The sequence below is a fragment of the Sorex fumeus genome, unplaced genomic scaffold, assembly GCF_029834395.1.
Source record: "Sorex fumeus unplaced genomic scaffold, SorFum_2.1 ptg000110l, whole genome shotgun sequence".
Classification (NCBI taxonomy): Eukaryota; Metazoa; Chordata; class Mammalia; order Eulipotyphla; family Soricidae; genus Sorex; species Sorex fumeus.
The window spans coordinates 1,711,555-1,737,758 of NW_026606167.1; the positions used below are offsets into that span (position 1 = coordinate 1,711,555).

At 52.5% G+C, this 26,204-nt stretch overlaps 5 protein-coding genes across 5 annotated transcripts; all 5 read left to right on the forward strand.

The window, feature by feature from the left end:
- Window positions 1-8,112: 8,112 nt before the first annotated feature.
- On the forward strand, window positions 8,113-9,189 carry HBZ (hemoglobin subunit zeta). Its single transcript, XM_056135319.1, has 3 exons — window positions 8,113-8,233; window positions 8,724-8,928; window positions 9,031-9,189. Exons 1-3 carry the CDS (start codon window positions 8,139-8,141, stop codon window positions 9,157-9,159), a joined length of 429 nt encoding a protein of 142 aa, XP_055991294.1. The 5' UTR covers window positions 8,113-8,138; the 3' UTR covers window positions 9,160-9,189.
- A 7,437-nt stretch (window positions 9,190-16,626) lies between these two features.
- Window positions 16,627-17,659, forward strand: LOC130043014 (hemoglobin subunit zeta). Its single transcript, XM_056135320.1, has 3 exons — window positions 16,627-16,721; window positions 17,218-17,422; window positions 17,530-17,659. Exons 1-3 carry the CDS (start codon window positions 16,627-16,629, stop codon window positions 17,656-17,658), a joined length of 429 nt encoding a protein of 142 aa, XP_055991295.1. The 3' UTR covers window position 17,659.
- Window positions 17,660-18,216: 557 nt separating this feature from the next.
- On the forward strand, window positions 18,217-18,924 carry HBM (hemoglobin subunit mu). Its single transcript, XM_056135321.1, has 3 exons — window positions 18,217-18,331; window positions 18,465-18,669; window positions 18,754-18,924. The coding sequence occupies exons 1-3, from the start codon at window positions 18,240-18,242 to the stop codon at window positions 18,880-18,882; spliced, it is 426 nt and encodes a 141-aa protein (XP_055991296.1). The 5' UTR covers window positions 18,217-18,239; the 3' UTR covers window positions 18,883-18,924.
- A 1,953-nt stretch (window positions 18,925-20,877) lies between these two features.
- On the forward strand, window positions 20,878-21,618 carry LOC130043007 (hemoglobin subunit alpha-like). Its single transcript, XM_056135313.1, has 3 exons — window positions 20,878-21,000; window positions 21,090-21,294; window positions 21,431-21,618. Exons 1-3 carry the CDS (start codon window positions 20,906-20,908, stop codon window positions 21,557-21,559), a joined length of 429 nt encoding a protein of 142 aa, XP_055991288.1. The 5' UTR covers window positions 20,878-20,905; the 3' UTR covers window positions 21,560-21,618.
- A 1,978-nt stretch (window positions 21,619-23,596) lies between these two features.
- Window positions 23,597-24,353, forward strand: LOC130043006 (hemoglobin subunit alpha-like). Its single transcript, XM_056135312.1, has 3 exons — window positions 23,597-23,713; window positions 23,810-24,014; window positions 24,149-24,353. The coding sequence occupies exons 1-3, from the start codon at window positions 23,619-23,621 to the stop codon at window positions 24,275-24,277; spliced, it is 429 nt and encodes a 142-aa protein (XP_055991287.1). The 5' UTR covers window positions 23,597-23,618; the 3' UTR covers window positions 24,278-24,353.
- The last annotated feature ends 1,851 nt before the right edge of the window (window positions 24,354-26,204 follow it).

Here is a 26,204-nt window from a genome sequence, read left to right on the forward strand (position 1 = left end):
CTCTCAGAGGGGCTGGAGCTATGGCACAGCGGGTAGGGCATTTGCCTTGCACGCAGCCAACATGGCTGACACAGGTTCGATTCCCAGCATCACATATGGTCCCCCGAGCACCGCCAGGAGCAATTCCTGAGTGCATGAGCCAGGAGTAACCCATGAGCATCGCCGGGTGTGACCCAAAAAGCAAAAAAAAAAAAAAAAGTTCTCTCAGAGACAGCTGAGGGGCCACACCACTGACATGAGAATCGTTACTAAGCCCATGACTTGAAGCTCAGGACAAATGTCTGCTAAGATCAAGCAGCAGGTTTCACTGGCCCCGTGAAGTTCTAAGAACTATGAGTCCTGAGGTCTAAGAACTCATCCCAGCTGTTGGCAAACAAATACTGGAGGTTCTCTTCACCTCTATATTTGGCTCTAAACTTGTTTTGTTTTTCTTAATTAGTTAACTTTGCATAATGCAGGACTAACCATTTTGGTTTTTCTTTGAATTCAGCTATTTATTATTACACATTGTTACAAAAAAAGCTTTAGTTAGGGGCTGAGAGATAGTGCAGGGGGGTAAGGCCTTAGCTTTGCAGTGCGGCAGATTCAGGTTTGATCCCCAGTGTCCCATACGGTCCCCAGAGCATTGTTACGAGTAATTCCGAGTGCAGAGCCAGAAGTAACCCCTGAACATTGCCCGGTATGGTCCAAATAGCAAAACAAACTTTTGTTTTAAGAAGACTAGAGTCCCGGGGTATGGTGCCGCCAGCAGGTCTATCTGTACCTGTGAGGCGAGTGCATCAGCAGCCTGATGGTGCCTTCAGACTTCCAGATACTCCAAAATTGCTGCTGTGCCTTTGGCCAGACCCCAAAAACTTGGGGGAAAGTTTACCAAGAAAGTAAACGTCCAGAAGTTAGGTATGTGGGAAACACACCCACAAACCACCTCTGGCTCAGCTATATAATTGGAGGCATGGCCTCTCTGGTTCCTGATTGAACTGCTTAAAGGCCATGATCCCAGAGACTCAGAAACAAATCTTGAAACCCAACGGCTTTTGGCAGAAATGCATCTGGTCCCTGCAGTAGGTCACTGGTGCTGGACCAATACAGGTGGGAATAGGTTTTGTGCCTTGGCCTGTTTCTCCTGGCGGCCCAGTGGACGCCATTCTTCAGAGGCCACTGGACAGTCAGGTTTGGGCCCCCAGTGATGAGACACGCAGGGCCTCACAGGATGGGGGTGGAGCCGGTCCTGTTCTCCCCACCCCAACGAGACCCCAAGTCATCGCCCACGAAGAGCCTCTCTGGCTCCTGATCAAACTGTTTAATGGCCATGATCCCAGAGACTCAGAAACAAATCTCGAAACCCAGTGGCTTTTGGTAGAAATGCTTCCGGAACCCACAGTACGTTACTGCCGCCAGGCCACCCCAGGGGGAAAGGGTGTTGTCCCTATGCCTGCTCCCCCTTGGCGGCTTGGTGGCCATCATCCTCCAGAGGTCATTGGACAGCCAGGCTTGGGCCCACAGTGACGAGAAATTTTGGGCCTCACGGGATGGTGGGGGGTGAGCCGGGCCAGTCCTCCCCACCCCAATGAGACCCCAAGTCATCGCCCACGAACGGCCTCTCTGGCCCCTGATCAAGCTGCTTAATGGCCATGATCCCAGAGACTCAGAAACAGATCTCAAAACCCAGCGGTTTTTGGCAGAAATGCTTCTGGACCACACACTAGGTTACTGTCGCCGGGCCACCCCAGGGGGAAAAGGGTGCTGTCCCTCCGCCTGCTTCCCCCTGGCAGATTGGTGGCCGTCATCCTCCAGAGGCCATTGGACAGTCAGGCTTGGGCCCGCAGTGATGAAACTTGTTGGGCCTCACAGGATGGGGGTGGAGCCGGGCCTGTCCTCCCCACCCCAACGAGACCCCAAGTCATCGCCCACGAACGGCCTCTCTGGCTCCTGATCAAGTTGCTCAACGGCCATGATCCCAGAGACTCAGGAGCAAATCTCGAAACCCAGTGGCTTTTGGCAGAAATACCTCCAGAATTAAGTGTTAAAACTTTGTAATTTCAAAATCATATGGGCCTACTGCAGCCATGCGACATCATATCTTATTCATAACCAGCAATAGAACACAAATTGTCTACTGTTGCCTTTTCAGCAGATCTGAGTGTTGGGGTAAAATCTCAAATAATAATGGTGGGTCTGGTGTCAAAATATTGAAAGTGCTCAAAGTAGAGAGAGAGAGTAATGTGGAAATCATCTGCCCCACAGGCAGGGGGAGGGTGTGGGATGGGGGTATACTGGGATTTTTGGTGGTGGAGAATGGGCACTGGTGAAGGTACGGGTGTTTCACTGTATGACCGAGACTTAGATCCGAAAGCTTTGTAACTGCTCTCATGGTGATTCAATAAATAAAATTATAAAAAAATTTTTAAAAAGTAAGGTGGAATTCATGCACAATTCAATCAGCTAATCAGCGGCTGAATAAATAGCAGTACTCCTACATTAAAAAAAAAAAAAGACTAGGGTTGAGGTCGATGTACATGCTGTCCAAGCCCATGTTCTGTTTTGTGCCCATTTGTTGCTTCTGAGAACATGTGGTGTCTGAGCACATGTGTGGCCCATATCTCCCCTCTTGAGTTATATACTTTCAAATCTAATGCTGGGATGTATACTGAGGCTGGGGCGCTCTCTCCATTCCTGAAAAACCCATGTTCTCTCTTGAGTGCGTTATGCTCTCTCTCTCTCTCTGTCTCTCTGCCTCTGTCTCTGTATCTCTCTCTCCCCTCCCGCCCTCCCTTCCTCAAAACTTCCAAATAAAATATGTTATGCTTGATGCAAAAAATTTAAAAAATAAAAACAAATAAAGACAAGGCCTGGAGCAGTCATATGAGGGCTTGCCTTGCACACAGCCAGCCAGGATTTAATCTCCCACATCCCATATGGTGCCACAAGTCCCACCAGGAATGATTCCTGAGCTCAGAGCCAGGAGTAAGCCCTGAGCAACACTAGCTGTTGACCAGAAACAAACAAACAAAAGAATGGTTGGACCTGGGCAGTGAGGCTGGATAGACAGTACAGCAGGCAGACTGTAAAGACTGTTTTCCACAGAAGTTGTACCACTTCACAATCCCACCAGCAGTGATAAAAATCCCAATTTCTCTACATCCTTATCAACACTTACTGTTTTCTTTTTAGTACAGTCATTCATGGTTTTATAGTGGAAACACTGTCACTGTCACTGTCCTCCCGTTGTTCATCGATTTGCTCGAGTGGGCCCAGTAACGTCTCCAGCTTGAGACTCGTTGTTACTGTGTTTGGCAGATTGAATATGTCATGGGTAGCTTGCCAGGCTTTGCCGTGTGGACAAGATACTCTTGGTAGCTTGCCAGGCTCTCCAAGAGGGGCGGAGGAATCGAACCCGGCTCGGCCAGTCTGGCTGTGCGCAAGGCAAATGCCCTACCGCTGTGCTATCGCTCCGCCCAAGTCTATAAAAAAAAAAACAGTAAAATCTGCTAGGAAAATATATGGAATATGCAAAAGTATCCTGATAAGACTATCATCAGATTTCTAAGTTAGAGGAAAGGAAAATTAATAAAACAATTCTAATAAGAATTGGTAAATCTTGGTGTTGAAATATTGAATGTCTGAAACATATCATCATGAACAACTTTGTTAGCTATAGTTTTTATATAAATTGTAAAAGAAAAATTTACATATGTATGCCTTTCCTATTTCATGTAAGCCTCACAACATATTAACACAGAATTGCTTTGAATAAAGGTAAAGGCCCTCCCGTTGATCGTCGATTTGCTCGAGCGGGCCCAGTAACGTCTCCATTGGAGACTTTGTTGTTACTGTGTTTGGCATATCGAATCGAATACTCTCGGTAGCTTGCCGGGCTCTCCAAGAGGGGCGGAGGAATCGAACTCAGGTCGGCCATGCTGGCCGCTTGTAAGGCGAACGCCCTACCACAGGTGAGACACGATTATTGCCATACTAAGATCCAAGTATAAAATTAAATATAATATATTATAATATACTTAAAAATTGGTAAATATCGTGCATAGCATGCATAAGACCTGAATTTAATCTTCAGCACTGGGAACCAGAGAGGTAGTATTTGGGTAAGGTACTTGCCTTGCATGTGGCCAGCCAGGTTCGATCCATAGCACCCTATTTGGTCCTCAGAGTACTGCCAGGAGTGATTTCTAAGCAGAGCCAATAGCAACCCCTGAATGCTGCCAGGTGTGGCCCCAAAACAAAAACAAAACAAAACAAAATTCCCAGGACTGCAAAAAAGAAAAAGAATATCAATCCCAGTAACAATTGTAATGAGAAGGATAAAATACCTTATATGTGGGAGTACACTTAGCAAGTGAAATAATTGTACATGGAAGGCAAAACATAAATGAAATAAATAACTGAAAGATAGTTTCACTTGTAAGTGGAATATAATCAAAGCAAAAAAACTGGCAAGACACAACAAAAATAACTTTAAGACTGAAAATATGGTGGTCACCAGAGAGAAAGGTCCAGTGGATTAGGGAAATCATTTTGATAGTTTTATGGCGTGAAAACTTTGGTAATGAAATGGCGATGCTTACATACTTAAAAACTTTGCACCTGTGCTCCACAAATTGCATAGTTTTGGAGACCACTGGAAAATCAATATAACTTGATTTTTTAAATTCCTCTTTTGTAATTCCAAGTCCTGTTTCTGGGAGTCTCTGTCTCTTTTCCAGGTTCCTAGACTTTTCTAATTACTTAGCTGTACCAGTCATAGTGGCATTTTCATTCTGAGAAATATGCTGTTAGGTGATTATGTCCTTAACATTCAGAATATAAATACACAACCCTGGTACGTGGTATAACCTAAGACAGGCCCAGGCTAAACGGTATTATCAAGTGGGACATAATGTAGAAGTTGACTTCCAGACCATGTTAGGGGACAGCGCTTAATATCATCCTAGTCAGTGTTGCATAAAAACCCTTTCTTTTTTTCATTTGAATTTGACTTATAAGCAACTATGTTAAGCATCTTTTCATGAGTCTGTTGCTATTTGTTTTTAATCTTTTTAAAAAACACTTATTTGCTTATTTGTTGATTTTTGGGACCACACATAGCAATGCTCAGGGCTTACTACTGATTCTGCACTCAGGGATCACTACTGGCATGACCTGAAAGAGACTAAAGGATGCTGGGAATCAAACCTGGGTTGGTGCATGCATTGCAAGCTCCTTACCCAATGTCCACAGTTTTTTTAAATTTATTTTGTGGTTCCAAGGATAAAACTCAGGAGCTAATACAGGTAAGGAAGGTACTCTACTATTGAGCTACACTCCTGGGCCCTATAAGTCTCTTTCTTTGGGTGTAGGGCCCAACCAGCAGCGCTCGGGTTTACTCCAGACACTGTGCTCAGGCATCACTGAGGAATTTTAGGGTGTCTTGGGCCACATCTGACCGTGCTCAGGGAACAGTATGAGACCCAGGAATTGAGCCTGGTTCAGTTGTGTGCAAGGCAAACACCCTCTCTGCTGTACTGTCACTCCAGACCCCCAGTAAGTCTTCAGGCTATGTCTATTCAAATACTTTGCCCAAGAGTCAGAGATAGTACAGGGGGTTGAAATACTTGCCTTGAGTGCAGCCAGTTCAGTCCCCAGCACCACATGGTCCCATAAGCAACCTCCTAGCACAGAGCCCTGGAGCAACACCAGATGTGACACACATCCCCCCAAAATCCTATTTGCAGTTTTTTGGGGTTTCACACCGAGCAATGCTCAGGGGTTACTCCTGGCTCTGTACTCAGGAATTACTCCTGGCAGGGACCATATGGGCTGCCAGGAATCAAACCCTTGTGCAAAGCAAGCGCCCTATCTACTGTGGTATCTTTCTGGCCTCTTTGCCCAGTTTTTAATCGGTTACTTGTCTCTATATTATTGAACTATAAGACATCTCAAATATTTTTGGATCAAACATGATTTGCAAATATTTTCGTGTATCATTGTGTAATTTTCTTTCTCTCCCCTCCCTTTTTTTCCACAACCAGCAGAGGTGTGTATTGGGAGTACTCCCAATTCAGTGTTTGGGGATCATACTGCAGTAATTTTGGGGACCATACAATGCTGGAGATTGAACCTGGGGCTCCCATATGCATGTATTCCAGACCTTTGAATCATCTCCCTAGCCCTCATTATGTAATTTTAAGACTTAGTATAGACCTTGAGCTATGATATGAGTCAGTGGTAGAGCCCATGCCTTGCATGCATGAAATACTGGGTTTAACCCCCAGGACTACACACGCACACACACACACACACACACACACACACAAAAAAAAAACACAAATAAATAAGAAATAAATGTGTATCTACAACTCAGACAAGCAAGACAGTATAGTTGGTGGGCTTTTGTCATTTTGGTTTCTTGGTTTAGGTCACACCTGGCAGTGCTCAGGAATTACTCCTCAATCTGTGTTCAGTGATCACTTCGGACAGACTTGGGCACCATATGAGGTGCTAGGGACCAAACCTGAGTTGGCCACATTCAAGGCACGAGCCCTACTTGCAACCAATATATTTTGATGAAAATAGGTACATGAATTAATAGGATGTAACAGAAAGTCCAGAAATGGATCTGTAAAAATATGGCCCATTATTTTTTCTAAATTATGAATACTGAGGGCAGGAGAAATAGCACAGTGGGTAGGGTGCCTGTCTTGCACACAGATGACCCAGGTTCAATCTCCAGCATCCCATTTGGTTCCCTGAGTACCACCAGGAGTCACTCTAAGGGCAGAGCCAGGAGTTACTCCTGAACATCGCAAGGTGTAGTCCCAAAACAAAACCATGAAACTATACCTACACCTCACAACTAACATAAATCCTGTCACTAAGAGTATGAATTATAAAAGAAAGTTAGTAAACTGGATTTCATCAAAATTTAAACTTGTGGGCCCAGGGGATGGCTGAGTGGCAAAAATGTCTACCTTGTGATTGTAAGGCTGTGAGTCCCTGTGCAGTGAAAATCCATGCCATCTCAGTCCCTGCACCTCTCTGAAATGTGATCTCAGCACAGCCAAGTGTGTGAGCACTGATGCAGTCACACACCTGGTGAGCACAGGAGTGTGCTCTCCAGAGGATTCATGAGTAGCACCACAACTCAGAATGATAGGGCCAAACTAAAAAAGAAATGTTGAGTTGGGCCAGTTAAAAAGTGAACTGTGGCATAGCTGTAGCATGACAACTGCTGACCAGTAAGGGACCCACAAGGAGAAGCTCTAAGGTAAAAGAATGCTGAGTGAAAGAAGCATGCATAAGAGATGATATGCAGTATGGTTCCATTCCACATGGCTTTTCTGGAGTATGAAAGACGCACAGTGACCATCAGAGTTTAAATGTGAAAGAAGATGGGACTGCACCAGGTGAGTAGGATAGGAGCAGTGCTTCATCATGCTACAGTGCAGTTACAACAATCTGTACACGTGTCAGCATTCACAGAGCCGCACACTCATAAAAGTCCTCTTTGCTACATGTGCAAATAAAATTCAGGGCACTATTAGCATTTGCCCAACTAGGGTGAGCAATACCATGATCTCTAAGAGCAGGTGATATTAGAGCTTTCTTTCTGGACCTTCTCCCACTTCTCAGGACTGGGAACAGGACATTTCTCAGTGCACGAATGGGAAATGTTGCTTTCTCTGCAGAAACTGGGGGAGTCACAGATCAGAAGTGGGTACAAACATGACTAGATGGTCTAGAGGATCCCATCCCAAGGTGCAGAGATACAGACACATTACACCCTGGAGGAAAAGGAGGAACCAGCTCTTCTACCTTTGCTCACTGTGGGATTCGGAAATGAACAAGATTGGCACTGGACTGCACTCGTTCAGGGCCCCAGACTGGCCAGGACCCTATCTCTCCTGCACTGTGGTCAGGCTGTGGCCAACACCCCTCTAGGCCGATCTGGGAAGGGAGCATGATAGCCCCCCACCCCAGCAGTTCCTGGAGCCCTGACTGCCACTGTCCACTTTGGCTGATAAGAGACCCCACCCTCTCCTGACCAATGGCAAAGCTGGCCCCCAACCCCTGTATAAAAGGGGGACCTGGAGACTGACCAGCACAAGGACCACTCCGAACACTCCCAGCTCAGCTCAACTGCCACCATGTCGCTGACCAAGGCCGAGAGGACCATCATCATGTCCATGTGGGGCAAGATTTCCACACAGGCGGATGCCATCGGCACTGAGACCCTGGAGAGGTGAGGCCAGGAACTGGGAAGGGACAGCGAGTCAATGTGTGTCAGCCAGAGGGTCAGTGAGAAAGACTGAGGACAATATGAGGATGACCAGTGGTGGGCAGAGTGGCTGGAAGGGCAGACGTCCCTAGGACTCTGTGCATGTGTGCGCGTGCACGTGTGTGTGTCCCAGTCTCACGACTCAGCACTCAGGCCTCCACAGCATCTGTTGAGTTACTGGACAAGCGGATGCATGGAGTGAGTGAATGAACGCGTGAGTGTGTGAGTGACTCGTGGAGTGAGTGAGTGAGTGTGTGAGTGAACGTGTGGATGAGTGAGTGTGAGTGGACGAGTGAGAGAATGGACGGGAGTGAAGGTCAGCGTTTGGTTCCACGTGGTTGAACGCTAGTCTCAGACTTTGGCGTGAGGTGGGTCTCGCGGCCCGCGGGTGCGGGCAGGGGAGCGCGCGGACGGCGGGTCCGAGCCCCCTCCGACGCGGCGCCGCGCCCCGCAGGCTCTTCACCAGCTACCCGCAGACCAAGACCTACTTCCCGCACTTCGACCTGCACGCGGGCTCGGCGCAGCTGCGCGCACACGGCTCCAAGGTGGTGGCCGCCGTGGGCGACGCGGTCAAGAGCATCGACAACATCCCCAGCGCCCTGGCCAAGCTGAGCGAGCTGCACGCCTACGTCCTGCGCGTGGACCCGGTCAACTTCAAGGTGCGCGCGGCGGCGGGCGGGGCGGGGCGGGGCGGGGTCTGCGCGCGCGCCCGCCACCCCCGCCCCCTGCGCGCGCTGAGCCGCCTCCTCGTCCTCCCGCAGCTCCTGTCGCACTGTCTGCTGGTCACCCTGGCCTCGCACTTCCCCGCCGACTTCTCGGCCGACACCCACGCCGCCTGGGACAAGTTCCTGACCGTCGTGTCCTCCGTCCTGACCGAGAAGTACCGCTGAGCGCCGCGCCGGAGGACCCCGCGCACCGCCGCCACCCAGTCCGCGCATCGGGTCCCTCATCCTGCCCTAATCCCCACCCGCTGCCCAGTGAAGCCCCAATAAACGAATCAACTGAACCAGTCTGGTCTCTGCAGTCACTGCGTCGCCCCGCGGATAGCAGAGGCGTGGGTGGGCCTCAGGGCTGGGCATGCAGGACAGGAGGGAGGGCAGCGGCAAACCGCGGTGTCCTGGCTAGCGGGGGTCAGTGGCCCCAGCGCGAGGCAAGGCTGAAGGCACCCCTCGGCCTGTGGTGCTGTGCAGAGCTGGTCAGTCGCGGTGCTGGGGGGAATCGACCCGCGTCTGTCCTATGTGCGTGACCCTGCCTGGTGCAACAGTGGGGAGATGTTCTGCTGGGGTAGGAACGTTTGTTCATTGGCTTGGGCTCCTATCCGACCAACAACCTAAACAAGCCAACTCACCACAAAGGATACTTGGCTCTGGGAGCTGATACCATAGGTCTGCACTTATGCTAGATGGGAGGGGGCAGGGGGATCCACACCTGGGATGTCCAGGGATCACTTCCAGCTCTTCTTAGAAATCAGGTGCAGTGCCAGGGTCAAACCAGCCTGCAGTTATGCTATTTTGTATAATGAAAGCAAACACATAAAAATGCGATTAGTGGAGCCAGAGTGGTAGGATGGCAGAGGGTGTTTGCCTTGCACACAGCCAACCTGGGTTCCATTCTGGAACCCCAAGCACTGCCAGGCATGATCTGAGCACAGAGCCAGGAGTAAGCCCTGAGCTTACTGGGTAAAAAAAAAAAAGGCCCTCCCGTTGATCGTCGATTTGCTCGAGCGGGCCCAGTAACGTCTCCATTGGAGACTTTGTTGTTACTGTGTCTGGCATATCGAATACTCTCGGTAGCTTGCCGGGCTCTCCGAGAGGGGCGGAGGAATCGAACTCGGGTCGGCCATGTTGGCCGCTTGTAAGGCAAACGCCCTACCCGCTGTGCTATCGCTCCAGAGCTTACTGGGTATGGCAAAAAATTAAACTCACCAATCAATTTTATTTTTTGTTGTTGTTTGTTCTGAAGCCACACCCAACACATTGTCTAGGGGTTACTCCTGGCAGTACTGGGGGAACTTGCAGTGCCCAGGACCAAACCTGGGCCTCCTGCATGGGAAGTATGTGCTCTAGACTTTGAGCTTGGCCTCCAGCCCCCACCATCCTATCTTAAAGCAAACAGCTCAGAGAAGTTTAGTGCAATCAAAATGAAATAACCATCACCTTTATCCAACTCTGCAGCTTTTCCGTCATCCCAAAGAGAAACTCTATACCCCTTGCTTCTTGGCTTCTACTGAGTCACTTTCTTTTTGTTGTAACTATATTGATTTCTAATTCTGGCTGTTGCTGAGATAAGCAGGGCTCACACACACACACACACACACACACCACCACACCACACCACACCATACCCCAACTGTGATGCAGTGCTCACCAGGGCTGACTGCAGTGCTGCTCACATACTTGGTGGCAGTGCTCTCCCTGGCTCGCACTCCTCTTGTTAGAGAGCTTGCACAGATGATCCTTCTGGCTGAGGTGCTCACCAAATTCTGTTTATGGTGCTCCTCAGGGGTCTTGCCATGTTCACACACATGCTGTCCAGGGGCTGCACTTCCTGGTCATGGGTCTCACACCTAGTCGTGAGTTTGCCAGGGGTCACAGCCCTGTGTGGTGCTTCCACACATCGGGCTGGGTGCAGCTGGCAGGCACTGAGGATTGCAGCCAGGGCAGCTGGGGCTTCAGCTGTGAAGTTGCCAGGGTCCTGGCCAGCATACCAGCATAGGCTGTGACCTCAGGATCCACATGCTTGCAAGGCAGGCTTTCTACATTCCTGCACTGCTCCTCTGGGCCCTCCCTTCCTTCCTTCCTCTCTCTCTCTCTCTCTCTCTCTTTCCCCATTTTTGTTTTTGGGCCACACCCAGCTGTGCATACTCCTGGCTTCCTGCTCAAGAATCACTCCTGGCAGGCTTGGGGGGTTACGGTACTGGGGATTGAACCAGACTCAGCTATGTGCAAGGCAAGTGCCTTACCCACTACCGTAACTCTCTGGTCCCCCAACTTTCTGTCTTTGGACTTACCTATTTCAAAAACTATGTGCAAAAGGAATCAGAACATTGCAGACCTTTGTGTCTGAATTAGCATATCTCACTTAGCATAACGTTTTCAAGGTTGATCTAAGTTGAAGACCATTCCAGAATTCCTCCTATGCTGAATTACATTCCACTGTTTACATATGTCACATGCCATTCATCCATTGGTAGACTTGTGCGTGTTTGTTTTTAATGTTTTTCAGGGTTTTCTGGGAGGCAAGGGTGGGGAGGATCTTTTCCTGCTTTTCTGCTTTGTGAATGCATTTTTCCTGTTTATGAACATTCTTGAACCATTTTTTTTCGATGGGGCCAAGGAAATGACTTGAGGACTGGAGAACGTGCTTTACATGCAGGACTCCCGGGTTCAGTCTCTAGAACCAATAGTCCCTCCAGGAGGGATTCTCAAGCACCAAATAGGAAGTAGCGCCCTGAGCTCTGCTGGGTATGACCCCCAAACAAACAAAAACAAATGATCTATGGTTTTCTGTTTTCGTTTAATATTGGTGAGTAGAACTGACAAATCTTCTGTTAATCTTTTTTAATTAATTTTGGGGAGGAGGTCACATCCAGTGATACTCAGGGGTTACTCCTGACTCTTCACTCAGGAATGACTCCTGACAGTACCCAGGGGACCAGATGGGATCCCAGGTATTGAACCCAGGTTTTCCACAAGCAAGGCAAGCACCTTACCCACTGTACTATCACTTTGGCCCCAAATTTTGTTTAAATTATTAAGGAAAGAAGCCATGAGAAGAACATAAATGGCTGGAGGACAGGTCATACCCAGGGCCCAGGTGTGACCCCTAGGACAGTACAGAGTCCTGAGCAAAAGGGAGTGCAGTTCTGGACACACCAGCACTGCCAGGGAAGCTCCCAAACAAACATTAAGAAAGAATCAAAGGAATGACAAACTTTCCCCACAGTGGTTGCACTATTTTATTACTTTTTGAGAAGGCACGGCAGAGCCTAGCAAGCTACCCGTGACATATTCGATGGGCCAAAGACAGTGACAATAACGGCTCTCATTCCCCTGACCCTGAAAGAGCCCCCATATAAGATGAGTAAGGACAGGCTGCTAAAATCTCAGGCCTGGGACGAATGGAGACGTTACTGGCGCCTGCTAGAGTAAATCGATGAACAACGGGATGACAGTGATACAGTGATACTTTTGGGGAAGAGCCACCCCTGGCAATGCTTGGGCCCAGTGGTACTGATACCAAGAGCCCCCCTCACCCCAGTGCTAGGGAGTGGCACAGAGTCAGAGTCAGGCCCCTGGAGTATGTACTTCCCCCTGCCCCTAGAGCTCTCTCCCTGGTCCTTAGTGTTTCTTTCCATGTTGCCATGATAGCAGTCCTGCTTGGTTTAGAAGAACCTCAGCAATCTTCTTTCTCACATCAGGCAGGGACCAACCAGCATTTCTGGTGCTCCAAGACCAGTGCTCAGCTCAGTGTGCAGGCTAAGGCAGACCAGCACACCAGCCCAGGAGAAGTCAATTTGGTCAGCGTGGATAAGGGGCTAAGGAAGGGGCTCACAGGGCTGAAACTCGGGTTCCGCATGTGGGAGCCCCAGCTCTATCCTGGCACTGATGAGCACGGCACCAGAAACAGCTCCAAGCACCAGCGGGCATGGCCCAAAACTAAATTAATAGTGATGATGATCAGTGGGGTGGCTCCCGTGGGCCTATTAATAAGGTGACTCTTGTTATTTAAGTAAGGACCCTGCAGGAGAAGATCAGATGGGGTTGATGAGGACAGGGTGAGAAAGGAGAGTCGGGCTAGTAGGAAGCAGGAGAGGGCAGGAGGCCTCGCAGCTCTTCACTGATCCACATCACCGGCAGGTTTCCAGGGGAGAGAAGAGCGCACACACCTAGCCACTGGCTTGAGAGCTGAGGAGGAGGACTGGGAGAACTAGACCAAGAAGATGGGACTGTGACCTTGAAGCCAGAGAGATGGCACAACAGGGAAGGCATGGGTCTTGCATGTGGCCAACCCGGGTTTGATCCCGGGCACCCAATATGGTCCCTTGAGCACGGCCAGGAATGAATCCTGAGTACAGAACCAGGAGTAAGCCCTGATCACTAGGATGTGACTCAAAAACAAAAACAACAGCGAAAAAAGCACCTACTTAAATGTGACTCATTTAAACTCATGACTTGAGGGGCTAAAGAGATGGTACAGCAGGTAAGGCATTTCCCTTGCACACAACCAATCTGGGCTTGATGCCCAACGTCCCACATGGTCCTCCGAGCACTGTCAGGTGATTTCTGAATGCAGAGCCAGGAGTAATCCCTGGGCATTGCTAGGTATGGGAAAAAAAAACTCCTGAGTTCAGAGTTCACTTCCCAGCCCACTCCCATGTGTCAAGAGCAGTCCCAACAGCTCTGAGGTTTCTGCCTCCAGCACCACAACTGTGCACATAGTCTCTGACACCTGCATCCAGGAGTGTGTGTGAGCTCTGCAACAAAGATGTGAGACCCTGGTGAGCACATGTGTACATGTCCTAACTAAAGGTTGCAACCCCAGGTGAGCACCACATTAAGTTCAAGTGTATAGCAAGAGGGAAAGGGAGGAGAGAGAGGGGGGAGGATGGGCCAGGAGCAGGCATGAGGGGAGAGATAGGCACTGCGGGCTTCATCTGAGGCACAGATGAAGCCTCTGAGCACAGGGAAGAGCCTGTGGACACGCATCAGAGATCCCAGGGCACAGACTGAAGTGAAATACGCAGAGAACAGAGCAGGCTCGAAGGACCAGAGGGACTGAGTCAAGACATGTTCAAAAGTGATGGTTTCAACTAACGCACTGGCCTCACAAAGACCAGGCAATCCTTGGCATTGCCCGTGCTGAGTGTAATCCAGGTTACAGTGTGCAACCCGGAAACTGAAACAACAAAGGAGAAGGGGAAAAGAAATGTTTGGGGGCTGCATCTGACAATGCTCAGGACTGAATCCTGGAGGTGCTCAAGGGACCATATGGGATGCCAGGGATTGAATCCAGAACTACCCACTGTACTATCTCTATGACCACAGACATTTTTTAAAGTATGGTTTTGTGGGGACAGAACTTAAGACTCTCCAGGAGAAGGAAAAAATGCTTTAAAACTATGGGCAGAAGAATGAAAACCTCCTAACCAAGGCATGCCCAGGTGGGCCTGAGGCAGGATGGAGGAGAGGTTCAGGCCTGTCCCTATGAAGGAAACCTCTGTAGGGGCTGGAGCCCTTATCTCAGACCCTCAGACTCCTCTCAAGTTGCACCCTTGGGCCAAGAGGGGTCCTTGTCTGTAGCCTTCCCTGCTTCTGCCAGAACTTCTAGGAGCTCAGGGTACCCTTCAACTCCTTCCTATAAAAGGGGGAGCTCAGGACCACCACTACCCCTACCTTGAGAGGGGGGCGCTTATGGCTGATGCCCCAAGATTAAGTTCTAGTCCAGATGGAATTAATCGTGTCTTAGTCTCCATCGTGCACTCACCCCACCCTGCCAAGCCAGGCTCAGCCCTGTATCCTTCCACTCTGCTGTAGGCTCCCTCTTGAGTAATGTCCTCTGTAGCCCAGAACCTGGACACTTTCATCCAGTGTGTCAAATCCAGGCACAGATATGGAAACAAACTTCAATTAAGCCTCAGACTTTCCCCTGTGAAATGACTCGAAGCACTGAGTGCATGCACTGCACACAGAAGCCCCAGCTTCTATCCTTGACACAACATGATCCTTTGAGTACCACACTGTGATCAAGACCTAAGCAATGTGCCAGGAGTAGCCCCAGAACAATGCCAGCCTGGTCCCTAAACAAAAAAAAGTCATTTTTTTATATTATACTCTAGTCCTCTAAGTGTGCAGCGGCATATTATGTCAAGAATAACACATAGGGCTGAGAAATGGTTCAGGACTAAAGCATCTGCTTTGCAGACATGATGCCACAAGTTCATCACCAGTGCCACCCTCATGCTCTGAACAGATCTGCTGCTTGTAGACCACCCCTTACCCTGGGTACAGATATTTCCAATTACATGGAATCCAGCTAAGAGCAATCAAAAGGTGAGCTGTGTGAGCACCACTGCTAAGTATGCAAGTACCGGCAAGCACAGGAAAGTATGTGAATACCATGACAGATCTGTGGGTCCCTGTGAGCACCACAACCACATGTGTATGCAACAGACATAACCACCAACTCTCAAAGAAAAGGGGGCAGGTGAACACACACATGAGTTAACTAAGAAAATATTTACTGTGGCTAGAGATAGTACAGTGGGTAAGGTGCTTGTCTTACATGCGACTGACCCGAGTTCAATCCCTAGCATCCCATATGGCCCCCTGAACACTACCAAAAGTAATTCCTGAGTTTAGAGCCAGAAGTAACCCCTGAGCATCACTGGGAGGGTGACTCTAAAACAAACAATTTACATATATATGTATGTATAATATATATAATACATATAGGGCTGGAGCGATAGCACAATGGTAGGGCGTTTGCCTTGCACGCAGCCAACATGGTCGACCCGAGTTCGATTCCTCCGCCCCTCTTGGAGAGCCCGGCAAGCTACTGAAAGTATCTCGCCCGCACTGCAGAGCCTGGCAAGCTCCCCGTGACATATTCGATATGCCAAACACAGTAACAACAAAGTCTCCAATGGAGACGTTACTGGGCCCGCTCGAGCAAATATATATATATATATATATATATGGAAGATGACTCATAGGACTGGAGCACATTCCTTGCGAGCAAAAGGCCCAGGTTTGATCCGGCATCACAAGATCCCAGAATGGTACCAGTAATGACCCCTGAAGACTGCAGGATGTATCCTGGAAAAAAACAAAAAATAATAAAGAGATATTTAATGCTGTGGGTGGGATAAAAGTTCATGGAGGTAAGAATGGGGTCTCACAGAAGAGACAGAAGGTCTCTGATGCTGAGATGACTTCCTATGTCATGTCCTCACTCTGCCTCTCTGAGCAAGCATGGTGGAGAGGGAAAGTTTAAAGGGAGTGAGGAACAGAGCAGGTAAGTTCAGCGTCCATGTTTCCTCAAAGGGTAGATAAAAGGACAGTCATTGCACAGGCCAAACAAACTTAGAGTGATTGTGGAGACTTTGAACAGGCCTGGGCCCCTATCTCCCTCAAGCCTGGGCTTGGCTGTGACTATCTGGGAAGGGAGCATGATAGCCCCCCACCCCAGCAGTTCCTGGAGCCCTGACTGCCACTGTCCACTTTGGCTGATAAGAGACCCCACCCTCTCCTGACCAATGGCAAAGCTGGCCCCCAACCCCTGTATAAAAGGGGGACCTGGAGACTGGCCAGCACAAGGACCACTCCGAACACTCCCAGCTCAGCTCAACTGCCACCATGTCGCTGACCAAGGCTGAGAGGACCATCATCATGTCCATGTGGGGCAAGATTTCCACACAGGCGGATGCCATCGGCACTGAGACCCTGGAGAGGTGAGGCCAGGAACTGGGAAGGGACAGCGAGTCAATGTGTGTCAGCCAGAGGGTCAGTGAGAAAGACTGAGGACAATATGAGGATGACCAGTGGTGGGCAGAGTGGCTGGAAGGGCAGACTTCCGTAGGACTCTGTGTGCATGTGTGCGCGTGCACGTGTGTGTGTCCCAGTCTCACGACTCAGCACTCAGGCCTCCACAGCATCTGTTGAGTTACTGGACAAGCGGATGCATGGAGTGAGTGAATGAACGCGTGAGTGTGTGAGTGACTCGTGGAGTGAGTGAGTGAGTGAGTGTGTGAGTGAACGTGTGGATGAGTGAGTGTGAGTGGACGAGTGAGAGAATGGACGGGAGTGAAGGTCAGCGTTTGGTTCCACGTGGTTGAACGCTAGTCTCAGACTTTGGCGTGAGGTGGGTCTCGCGGCCCGCGGGTGCGGGCAGGGGAGCGCGCGGACGGCGGGTCCGAGCCCCCTCCGACGCGGCGCCGCGCCCCGCAGGCTCTTCACCAGCTACCCGCAGACCAAGACCTACTTCCCGCACTTCGACCTGCACGCGGGCTCGGCGCAGCTGCGCGCACACGGCTCCAAGGTGGTGGCCGCCGTGGGCGACGCGGTCAAGAGCATCGACAACATCCCCAGCGCCCTGGCCAAGCTGAGCGAGCTGCACGCCTACGTCCTGCGCGTGGACCCGGTCAACTTCAAGGTGCGCGCGGCGGCGGGCGGGGCGGGGCGGGGCGGGGCGGGGTCTGCGCGCGCGCCCGCCACCCCCGCCCCCTGCGCGCGCTGAGCCGCCTCCTCGTCCTCCCGCAGCTCCTGTCGCACTGTCTGCTGGTCACCCTGGCCTCGCACTTCCCCGCCGACTTCTCGGCCGACACCCACGCCGCCTGGGACAAGTTCCTGACCGTCGTGTCCTCCGTCCTGACCGAGAAGTACCGCTGAGCGCCGCGCCGGAGGACCCCGCGCACCGCCGCCGCCGCCCGTCCCCCGTCCCTCACTCCCTCTCCCGGTCCCTCCAGTTCCCCCCAATAAACGGATGCGGCTGGAGCATCTGCGTGCTGCGTTGTCAGTGTTTGGGGGGAGGAACGGATACGGTGAGGGACCGAAGGGCCGTCGCTGGGAAGCGTTTGACGCTGAGTCGTGGGTGGCTACAGTCCACCGAGGTACTTTCTCGGATCTCAGGGACAAAGCAGCCCCTTGCGGAGGAGGCTGGGTTGGGGCTGAGCTTCCCACCCTCCCTTGTGGTGCTCTCCTTTCCTGCCCCAGTCCCTCCCGGGTGGCCAAGCAGTGACTCGCCCTCTGGGAGTGCTCTGCGCCGGCGGCACGCCGCTGCCTGGGCTGGTGCCAGCCCCGGAGGCTCCCGCTCACACACGCCGCGGGTGCAGGACCACGCGCGACGCGTGGCGGTGAAACCGCGGGTCCTCGCGTTCCCGCCGCAGATAAGGCGGGCGGGGCGCGGGCGGACACGCTATAAGGCGGCGGCGGCGGCGGGCGCGGCTCCCAGTGCTCGCCACGCCTGCACCATGCTCAGCGCCCAGGAGCGCGCGCACATCGCGCACGTCTGGGACCTCCTGGCCGGCCACGAGGCGCCCATAGGGGCCGAGCTGCTGCAGAGGTGCGTGGGGCGGGGTCTCCGGTTCAGTCGAGGGGCGGAACCTCAGCGGGCCCGAATGGGGGGGGGCGGGGGCGGGGCGGGCCTGAGCTGGGCTAGCACTGGCCAGACTCCAAGCGGCCAACCCGTTTCGCAGGCTCTTCACAGTATACCCCAGCACCAAGATCTACTTTCGGCACCTGGGACCCTGTCCTGATGAGTCGCTGCTGCTGAGCCACGGGCAGAACATGCTCCGTGCGGTGGGAGTGGCCGTGCAGTACTTGGACAACCTGCGCGCAGCCCTGAGTCCCCTCGCTGACCTGCACGCGCAGGTACTCCGCGTAGACCCCGCCAACTTCCCGGTGAGCAGCGTTCGCAGGGCAGATGGGCAGAGGACGCGGGGGCGCTGGCCCTCGCAGATCCCTGCCACCGCTTCTCTCCTGTAGCTGCTGATGCAGTGTTTCCAGGTGGTGCTGGCCTCACACCTACAGGACGAGTTCACAGTGGAGATGCACGCGGCGTGGGACAAGTTCCTGACCGCCTTGGCGGTGGTGCTGACGGAGAAGTACCGCTGAGTCCCACCTGCTAGCTATGCTCTGGGCATGTCAATAAAGAAACATTGGACCTAGCTAGTGTGTGGTCTCTGTGATGTGGGCAGGTGATGTCACTGTTGCTGGGCAGAGGAACTCAGCTCCCGAATCATACATAGAACACGAGCCTCTGCAGACTAGGGCCAGGCAGAGAGTTCCTCAAACAGAATGCATCTGGTTCCTAGGCTGACGGTCCCAGGTACGGGCGAATGTGGACACCCCAACATGTGAATAATAGTTGCCCTCCTGGGCAGGGCAAAATGGGGCTTCGGTCTCGGCCTCCCTCACATCTGGTGACCCTGGCACCATGCACTCTCAAAGCACATAGATTCAGGCAGCACTCACCCATCCTCCAACAGCCCTTCTCATACAAAACGTCTTTTCTATTCCTTATTTTTGATTTCTGGGTCTCAGAGGCCACTCCGGGCTCTGTCCTCCACAACAACTCCTAGTGATGCTTGGTGGGCCATATTTGGTCAGTCACAGGCAAGGCCTTAAGCTCGGCACCATCTCTCCAGCTCCCAGCCATTTCTGCAGAGATGAGAGCGCACCCAGGCCAGGACCCTTCTTGACGTGGAGCAAAGGAGGAGCTGGGGCCCTCAGAGCCTCAGAAGGTTGCCCCATGCAACGCATCCCCACCCCCCTCAGGTTGGCCAGCTGCTGGCATTCTCTTTCCTGTACCACCTCAGCCCTTCCTGGTATCCTGCATGGAGGGTGGGGTGCAGCCATTCAAGAAGAGGGAGGAACCCAACATCCCTGGCCCTTTGACATAATTTCCAATGATGACACAGGCCCTTTCGCACCCAAACCTCAGCCTCAACAATGGGGAGTGTTTAGGGGGTCCCTAGCCAAGGCACTGCTCATCTGTTTGTTTTTGTTTGGGGGCCACACGGGCAATGCTCAGGGGTTACTCCAGGCTCTGAGCTCAAAATTACTCCTGGGTGTGGCAGGAGGGACCTTATGAGATGCCAAGGATTTAAACTGGTCAGTCAAATGCAAGGCAAAAGCATCCCTGCTGTACTATCACTCCTGCACCATAGACACGAATCTTGTCAGAAACTCCAAACCTTCGTGGAAGAGGAGAACAGGGCTGGGACGATAATGAGGAGAGCTGGAAGCTCCTGAACTTGAAATGAGGGGAATTCTAGACTGACAATCCAATATGTTGGGCGCTTGCGGAAGATCTCAGAGAATGGTTGTGAGCCAGAACAAATGCCAGGCTTCCTGGCCTGCTTTCTGAAATCCTTGCACGCTATCCCTGGGAGCTGACACTTCCAGCTGTTGAAGTAGAAAGGTTTGGACGATTGTCAACATAAACTATTTAGGGTTCCAGCTGTAGAAAGCAAATCACTTCACAATGCTTTTTCAGCATGTCTGATTTGGGGGGGGGGTAAACTCTAAATAATAGTGGTGAATTTTTTATTGGAACAATGAATCTAATCAAAGCAGATAGAGTGTTAACTAGAATTCATCTGCCTCACAGGGACGGGGAGGGGTGGGGGGTGGGGTTTTATTGGGGTTCTTCATAGTAAAAAATAAGTATTGGTAAAGGGAAATGTGTTTGATATTTGCATGACTGAGACATAAACCTGAAAGCTTTGTAACCTTTCCCACAGTGATTCAATAAATAAATAAAATAAAAAAAAAATAAAAAAATAAACTATTTAGGGTTCTTGATCCTAAGCAAGCTTCAATGCTAAGGATATTTTTTCACTTCAAAACCGTGTATCCCAATTCTACCTATACACACCCTGCCCCCAAAGCAGCCAGAGCAAACACGAGTGAGGAGTGTGTGCGGCTGAGATAATAGTAACGGCAGAGCCAGAGGACCCTAATGCACTGATGGACCCACAGCCCAAATTCCAGAATGACTAGGAGCCGCCCACCCCGAGCTCCTCCAGCAAATGAGCGCGGCCCGAGAGGGCGCGCCCCTGGCGCCTCGCATAAAAGCCGCTCTCACCACCTCTCATACATTCTGGTCGCTAAGTAGACTCAGAAGAAACCCACCATGGTGCTCTCCTCCCACGACAAGATCAACATCAAGGCCGCCTGGGACAAGGTCGGTGGCCAGGCTGGCAACTACGGCGCAGAGGCCCTGGAGAGGTGAGGACCCCACCGGGGTGACCCCCCCCACACACCACCAACTTGGGCTGGCACATCTCACTCACCGGCGCTGCTGTTCTCTCCCCAAGGGCCTTTGCGGCTTTCCCCACCACCAAGACCTACTTCCCCCACTTCGACCTGAGACCCGGCTCCGCCCAGGTCAAAGACCATGGCAAGAAGGTGGCTGATGCGCTGACCAAGGCCGTGGGCAACCTGGACGACCTGCCCGGTGCGCTGTCCGCGCTGAGCGACCTGCACGCTCACAAGCTGCGTGTGGACCCCGTCAACTTCAAGGTGGGTGTGCTGGCCTGGTGGGGGGAGGGGCGGGGAATGGTGGTGCAGGCCAGGAAGAAGCACAGGGCTTACCAGAGGCAGGAACCAGGCCCTGGGCCTGCACTTCCCGCTGACCCCACTCCTCCCCTCCCCGCAGCTCCTGAGCCACTGCCTGCTGGTGACCCTGGCCTGCCACCACCCTGAGGAATTCACTCCCGCCGTCCACGCCTCCCTGGACAAGTTCTTGGCCTCCGTGAGCACCGTGCTGACCTCCAAGTACCGTTAAGCTGGAGCCAGCAACCCGTGCCCCTGCCGGGGCCTCCCTCACTTCCTGAGTCTGAATAAAACCTGATTCAGCTGCAATATGTGTGCCTGGCTTCTCTGGGGTTGAACAGTGGGGGGTGGGGGGGTGGGCGTGTAGTGGTGCCTTACTGCCAGCCTCTAGGGTACCACAGGGATCCTTCCTAGCAGGAGCAGAGGGAAGAGGGAGTGGGCAGATCAGACAGTCTCCTCTCACCACGCCCATTGCCTGGGAACAGCGGGCAGACACCCACCAGGAGAAATTAGTGACCTGGGCCGTAGCCCTGGGAAGGGACAGACTACCAATGGTAACTCTAGTTGACAGTTAGGGGACCCTCTTCTGAAGTTTCTCTGACTAGAACAGGACCCTTTGAAGCAATCCAGTGCAGATTCATCCACGAAGCAGAAATGGCCCAAGGGCTGGAAAGTTTCACACTCAGGAAGTTGGGTCCCTGTGGCCCTAGGAGCAATCTCAGAGTACAAAGTCCCAGCACCATCGGTGTGGCCTCCTGAATAACCACAAATGAACAAGAATATTGGGGAAGAAAGGAAAACAGGAAAGCAGAACAGACCAGAGAGCCTTCTCTGAGTCCATCTCTTTTTATATTTGGCCAAACCCCAGAGTGCTCGGGGTTACTCCTGTTTCTGCACTAGGACTCACTACTGCTGGTGCTTGGGGGATCATATGGGATTCCAGGGATCTTACTCGGGTCAGTGGCGTTAAAGGCAAGTGCCTTCCCCATTTACTATTGCTCCACTCCCATGAGCCCTCTCCTTATCGAGAATGAAGTGGGGAGCAGGCCCCAACCCCAGCATCCCCTGGGGACCCAGCTGTCAGCTGGAAGATGAGGAAGGGCAGAGGCCAGCTTGTGGAGGCGGCCTAGTTCCCACAGCTCAGATCATAACCCTGTGTCTGCACCTCCTGCCTCCCCAGATCTGCACCCCCATTCTGCAGTGGGGGTAGGTACCTCCCAGCACTGCCTACACAGACTCATGACAGAGCCTAGCCCGTTTTTCCCCCAGCCAACCTCCCCGCCCTTCCATGGGATGAGCAGGGGGTCACATTTAGATCCCAAGGGCATTCATCTCCAGGGCAGTAAATCAATGTTTGGGGAGGATGTGAGTTGGGGGTCACTCCTCTGGTTTGGGTACACGACCCTGAATACCTGGCAGCTGTGCCTTCTTCACGAGCTACTATTCCTCTGCTCTACAACCAATTCATTTTACTTCGAAATAGAAAAACACAAGCAGGAGAGGTTGCCCGCAGCTGACCATCCCTGGCACTCCATATGGTTCCCTGAATACTACCAGGAGTGATCCGGGAGCATAGAGGCCGGATTATCCGTGAGCACCATCGGGTGCGGCCCAAATATAGAAAAACACAAGAGGGTGAGGGAGCATGTCCTGCTTGCAGCTGACGCCAGTTAACTATTGGCACCACAAGCTCCTTGAGCATAACTGGGGACTGGATGCAGCCCTTAGACTGGACGCAGCCTTTGACAATCCATAGATTGTCAAGCCCACCAGACGTGAGCTATGCCACATTCCGAGAGCCTCACACTGAACCACCAGCCAGGGTGACACCACTTGGGAGCCCACCTTTGACTCTACAGGCTATGCCTGGGAGCTGACACCTCCCACTGTCGAAGCAGAAAGGTTTGGAGGATTGTCAACATGGACTAGTTAGGGTTCTTGATGCTAAGCAAGATTCGAAGCGAAGGAGCTTTTTTCGCCTCAAAACCGTGTATCCCAATTCGACCTATCCACACTCGGGAGCCACCCCGCCCCAAAGCAGCCAGCGCAAACGCGAGCGAGCAAGGAGTGTGTGCGGCTGAGATAATAGTAACGGCAGAGCCAGAGGACCCTAAGGCGCTGATGGACCCACAGCCCGTATTCCAGGGTGCCTAGGAGCCGCCCACCCCAAGCTCCTCAGCTAATGAGCGGGGCCCAGGAGGGCGCGCCCTGAGCGCCCCAGCATAAAAGTCGCTCTCACCGCTGGCAGCTCGCACATTCTGGTCGCGAGGCTGACTCAGAAGAAACCCACCATGGTGCTCTCCTCCCACGACAAGATCAACATCAAGGCCGCCTGGGACAAGGTCGGCGGCCAGGCCGGCAAATACGGTGCAGAGGCCCTGGAGAGGTAAGGACTCCAACGGGTGGGCCCCCAGGCCAGGCGCCACCTCACCACCTTGGGCCAGCCCATCTCACCCTCCCGCCCACCCTGTTCTCCCTGCAGAACCTTCGCGGCTTTCCCCACCACCAAGACCTACTTTCCCCACTTCGACCTGAGACCCGGCTCCACCCAGGTCAAAGACCATGGCAAGAAGGTGGCTGATGCGCTGACCAAGGCCGTGGGCAACCTGGACGACCTGCCCGGTGCGCTGTCCGCGCTGAGTGACCTGCACGCTCACAAGCTGCGTGTGGACCCTGTCAACTTCAAGGTGGGTGTGCTGGCCTGGTGGGGGTGGGGGGGATTGGTGGTGTGGGCAGGACAGAAGCACAGGGGCTACCAGAGGAAGGGACCCGGCACTGGGCCTGCACTCCCCCACTGACCCCACTCCTCCCCTCCCCGCAGCTCCTGAGCCACTGCCTGCTGGTGACCCTGGCCAGCCACCACCCTGAGGAATTCACTCCCGCCGTCCACGCGTCCCTGGACAAGTTCTTGGCCTCCGTGAGCACCGTGCTGACCTCCAAGTACCGTTAAGCTGGAGCCGGCTATCGTGCCCCTGCCGGGGGCCTCCCTCACTTCCTGAGTCTGAATAAAGCCTGATTTGGCTGCAGTGTGTTTGTGTGTGCTTGGCTTCTCTGAGCTCGAACGGTGGGGGGGGTAGGGGGGGCGTGGGGTGGTCCCTTACTGCCGGCCTCTAGGGCACCACAGGGATCCTTCCCAGCAGGAGCAGAGGGACCAGGGAATGGGCAGATCAGACAGTCTCCTCTCCCCACGCCCACTGCCTGGGAACAATGGGCAGACACCCACCAGGAGAAATTAGAGACCTGGGCCGTAGCCCTGGGAAGGGACAGACTACCAATGGTAACTCTAGTTGACAGTTAGGGGACCCTCTTCTGAAGTTTCTCTGACTAGAACAGGACCCTTTGAAGCAATCCAGTGCAGATTCATCCACGAAGCAGAAATGGCCTAAGGGCTGGAAAGTTTCACACGCAGGAAGCTTGGTCCCTGTGGCCCTAGAAGCAATCTCAGAGTACAATGTCCCAGCACCATCGGTGTGGCCTCCCAAATAACCACAAATGAACAAGAATATTGGGGAACAAAGGAAAACAGACCAGAGAGACTTCTCTGAGTCCCTCTCCTCTTATATCTGGACAAACCCCAAAGTGCTCGGGGTTACTCCTCTTTCTGCACTCAGAATCACTAGTGGTGGTGCTTTGGGGACCATATGGGATTCCAGGGATCTAACCCAGGTCGGCGGTGTGTTAGGCAAGTTCCTTCCCAATTTACTACTGCTCCAGCCCTATGAGCCTTCTCCTTATCAAGGATGAAGTGGGGGAGCAGGCCCCAAGCCCCAGAATCCCCTGGGATCCCAGCAGTCAGCTGGAAGATGAGGAAGGGCAGAGGCAAGCTTGTTGGAGGTGGCCTAGTTGCAACAGCACAGATCCAGTGTGTCTGGACCTCCTGCCTCCCCCGCTCTGTACCCCACTCTGCAGTGGGGGGCAGGTGTCTGCCAGCACTGCCCGCACAGACTCATGCCAGGACCTAGCCCGTTCCCCACCCCACAGCCACGCTCCGCCCAACGTCTCCTCCCTACCTTGGGATGAACAGGTGGCTCATACTTAGATCCTAAGGACATTCATCTCCAGGGCAATAAATAACTGTTTGGGGAGCATGTGAGTTAGGGTCGCTCCTCTGGTTTGGGTGCAAGACTCTGAATAGCTGGCAGCTATGCTTTCCTATGAGCCACTCTTCCTCTGCTCTACAACCAATTAATTTTTATTCGAAATAGGAAAACAGGCTGGAGAGGTTGCCCGCAGCTGACCATCCCTGGCACTCCATATGGTCCCCCGAACACTACCAGGAGTGATCCCAGAGTATAGAGGCAGGATTAGCCCTGAGCACATCGGGTGTGGCCCAAACATAGAAAAACACAAGAGGGTGAGGGAGCATGTCCCGCTTGCAGCTGACCCCAGATAACTATTGGAACCACAAGCTCCCTAAGCATAGCTGGGGACTGGATGTAGCCCATAGACTGGACGCAGCCTATTCCAATCCATAGATTGTCAAGCCCACCAGACTTGAGCTATGCCACATCCTGAGAGCCTCACACTGAACCACCAGCCAGGGTGACACCACTTGGGAGCCCACCTCGGACACTACAGGCTATGCCTGGGAGCTGACACCTCCCACTGTCGAAGCAGAAAGGTTTGGAGGATTGTCAACATGGACTAGTTAGGGTTCTTGATGCTAAGAAAGATTCGAAGAGAAGGAGCTTTTTTCGCCTCAAAACCGTGTATCCCAATTCTACCTATCCACACTCGGGAGCCACCCCGCCCCAAAGCAGCCAGTTCAAATGCGAGCAAGCAAGGAGTGTGTGAGGCTGAGATAATAGTAACGGCAGAGCCAGAGGACCCTAAGGCGCTGATGGACCCACAGCCCGTATTCCAGGGTGCCTAGGAGC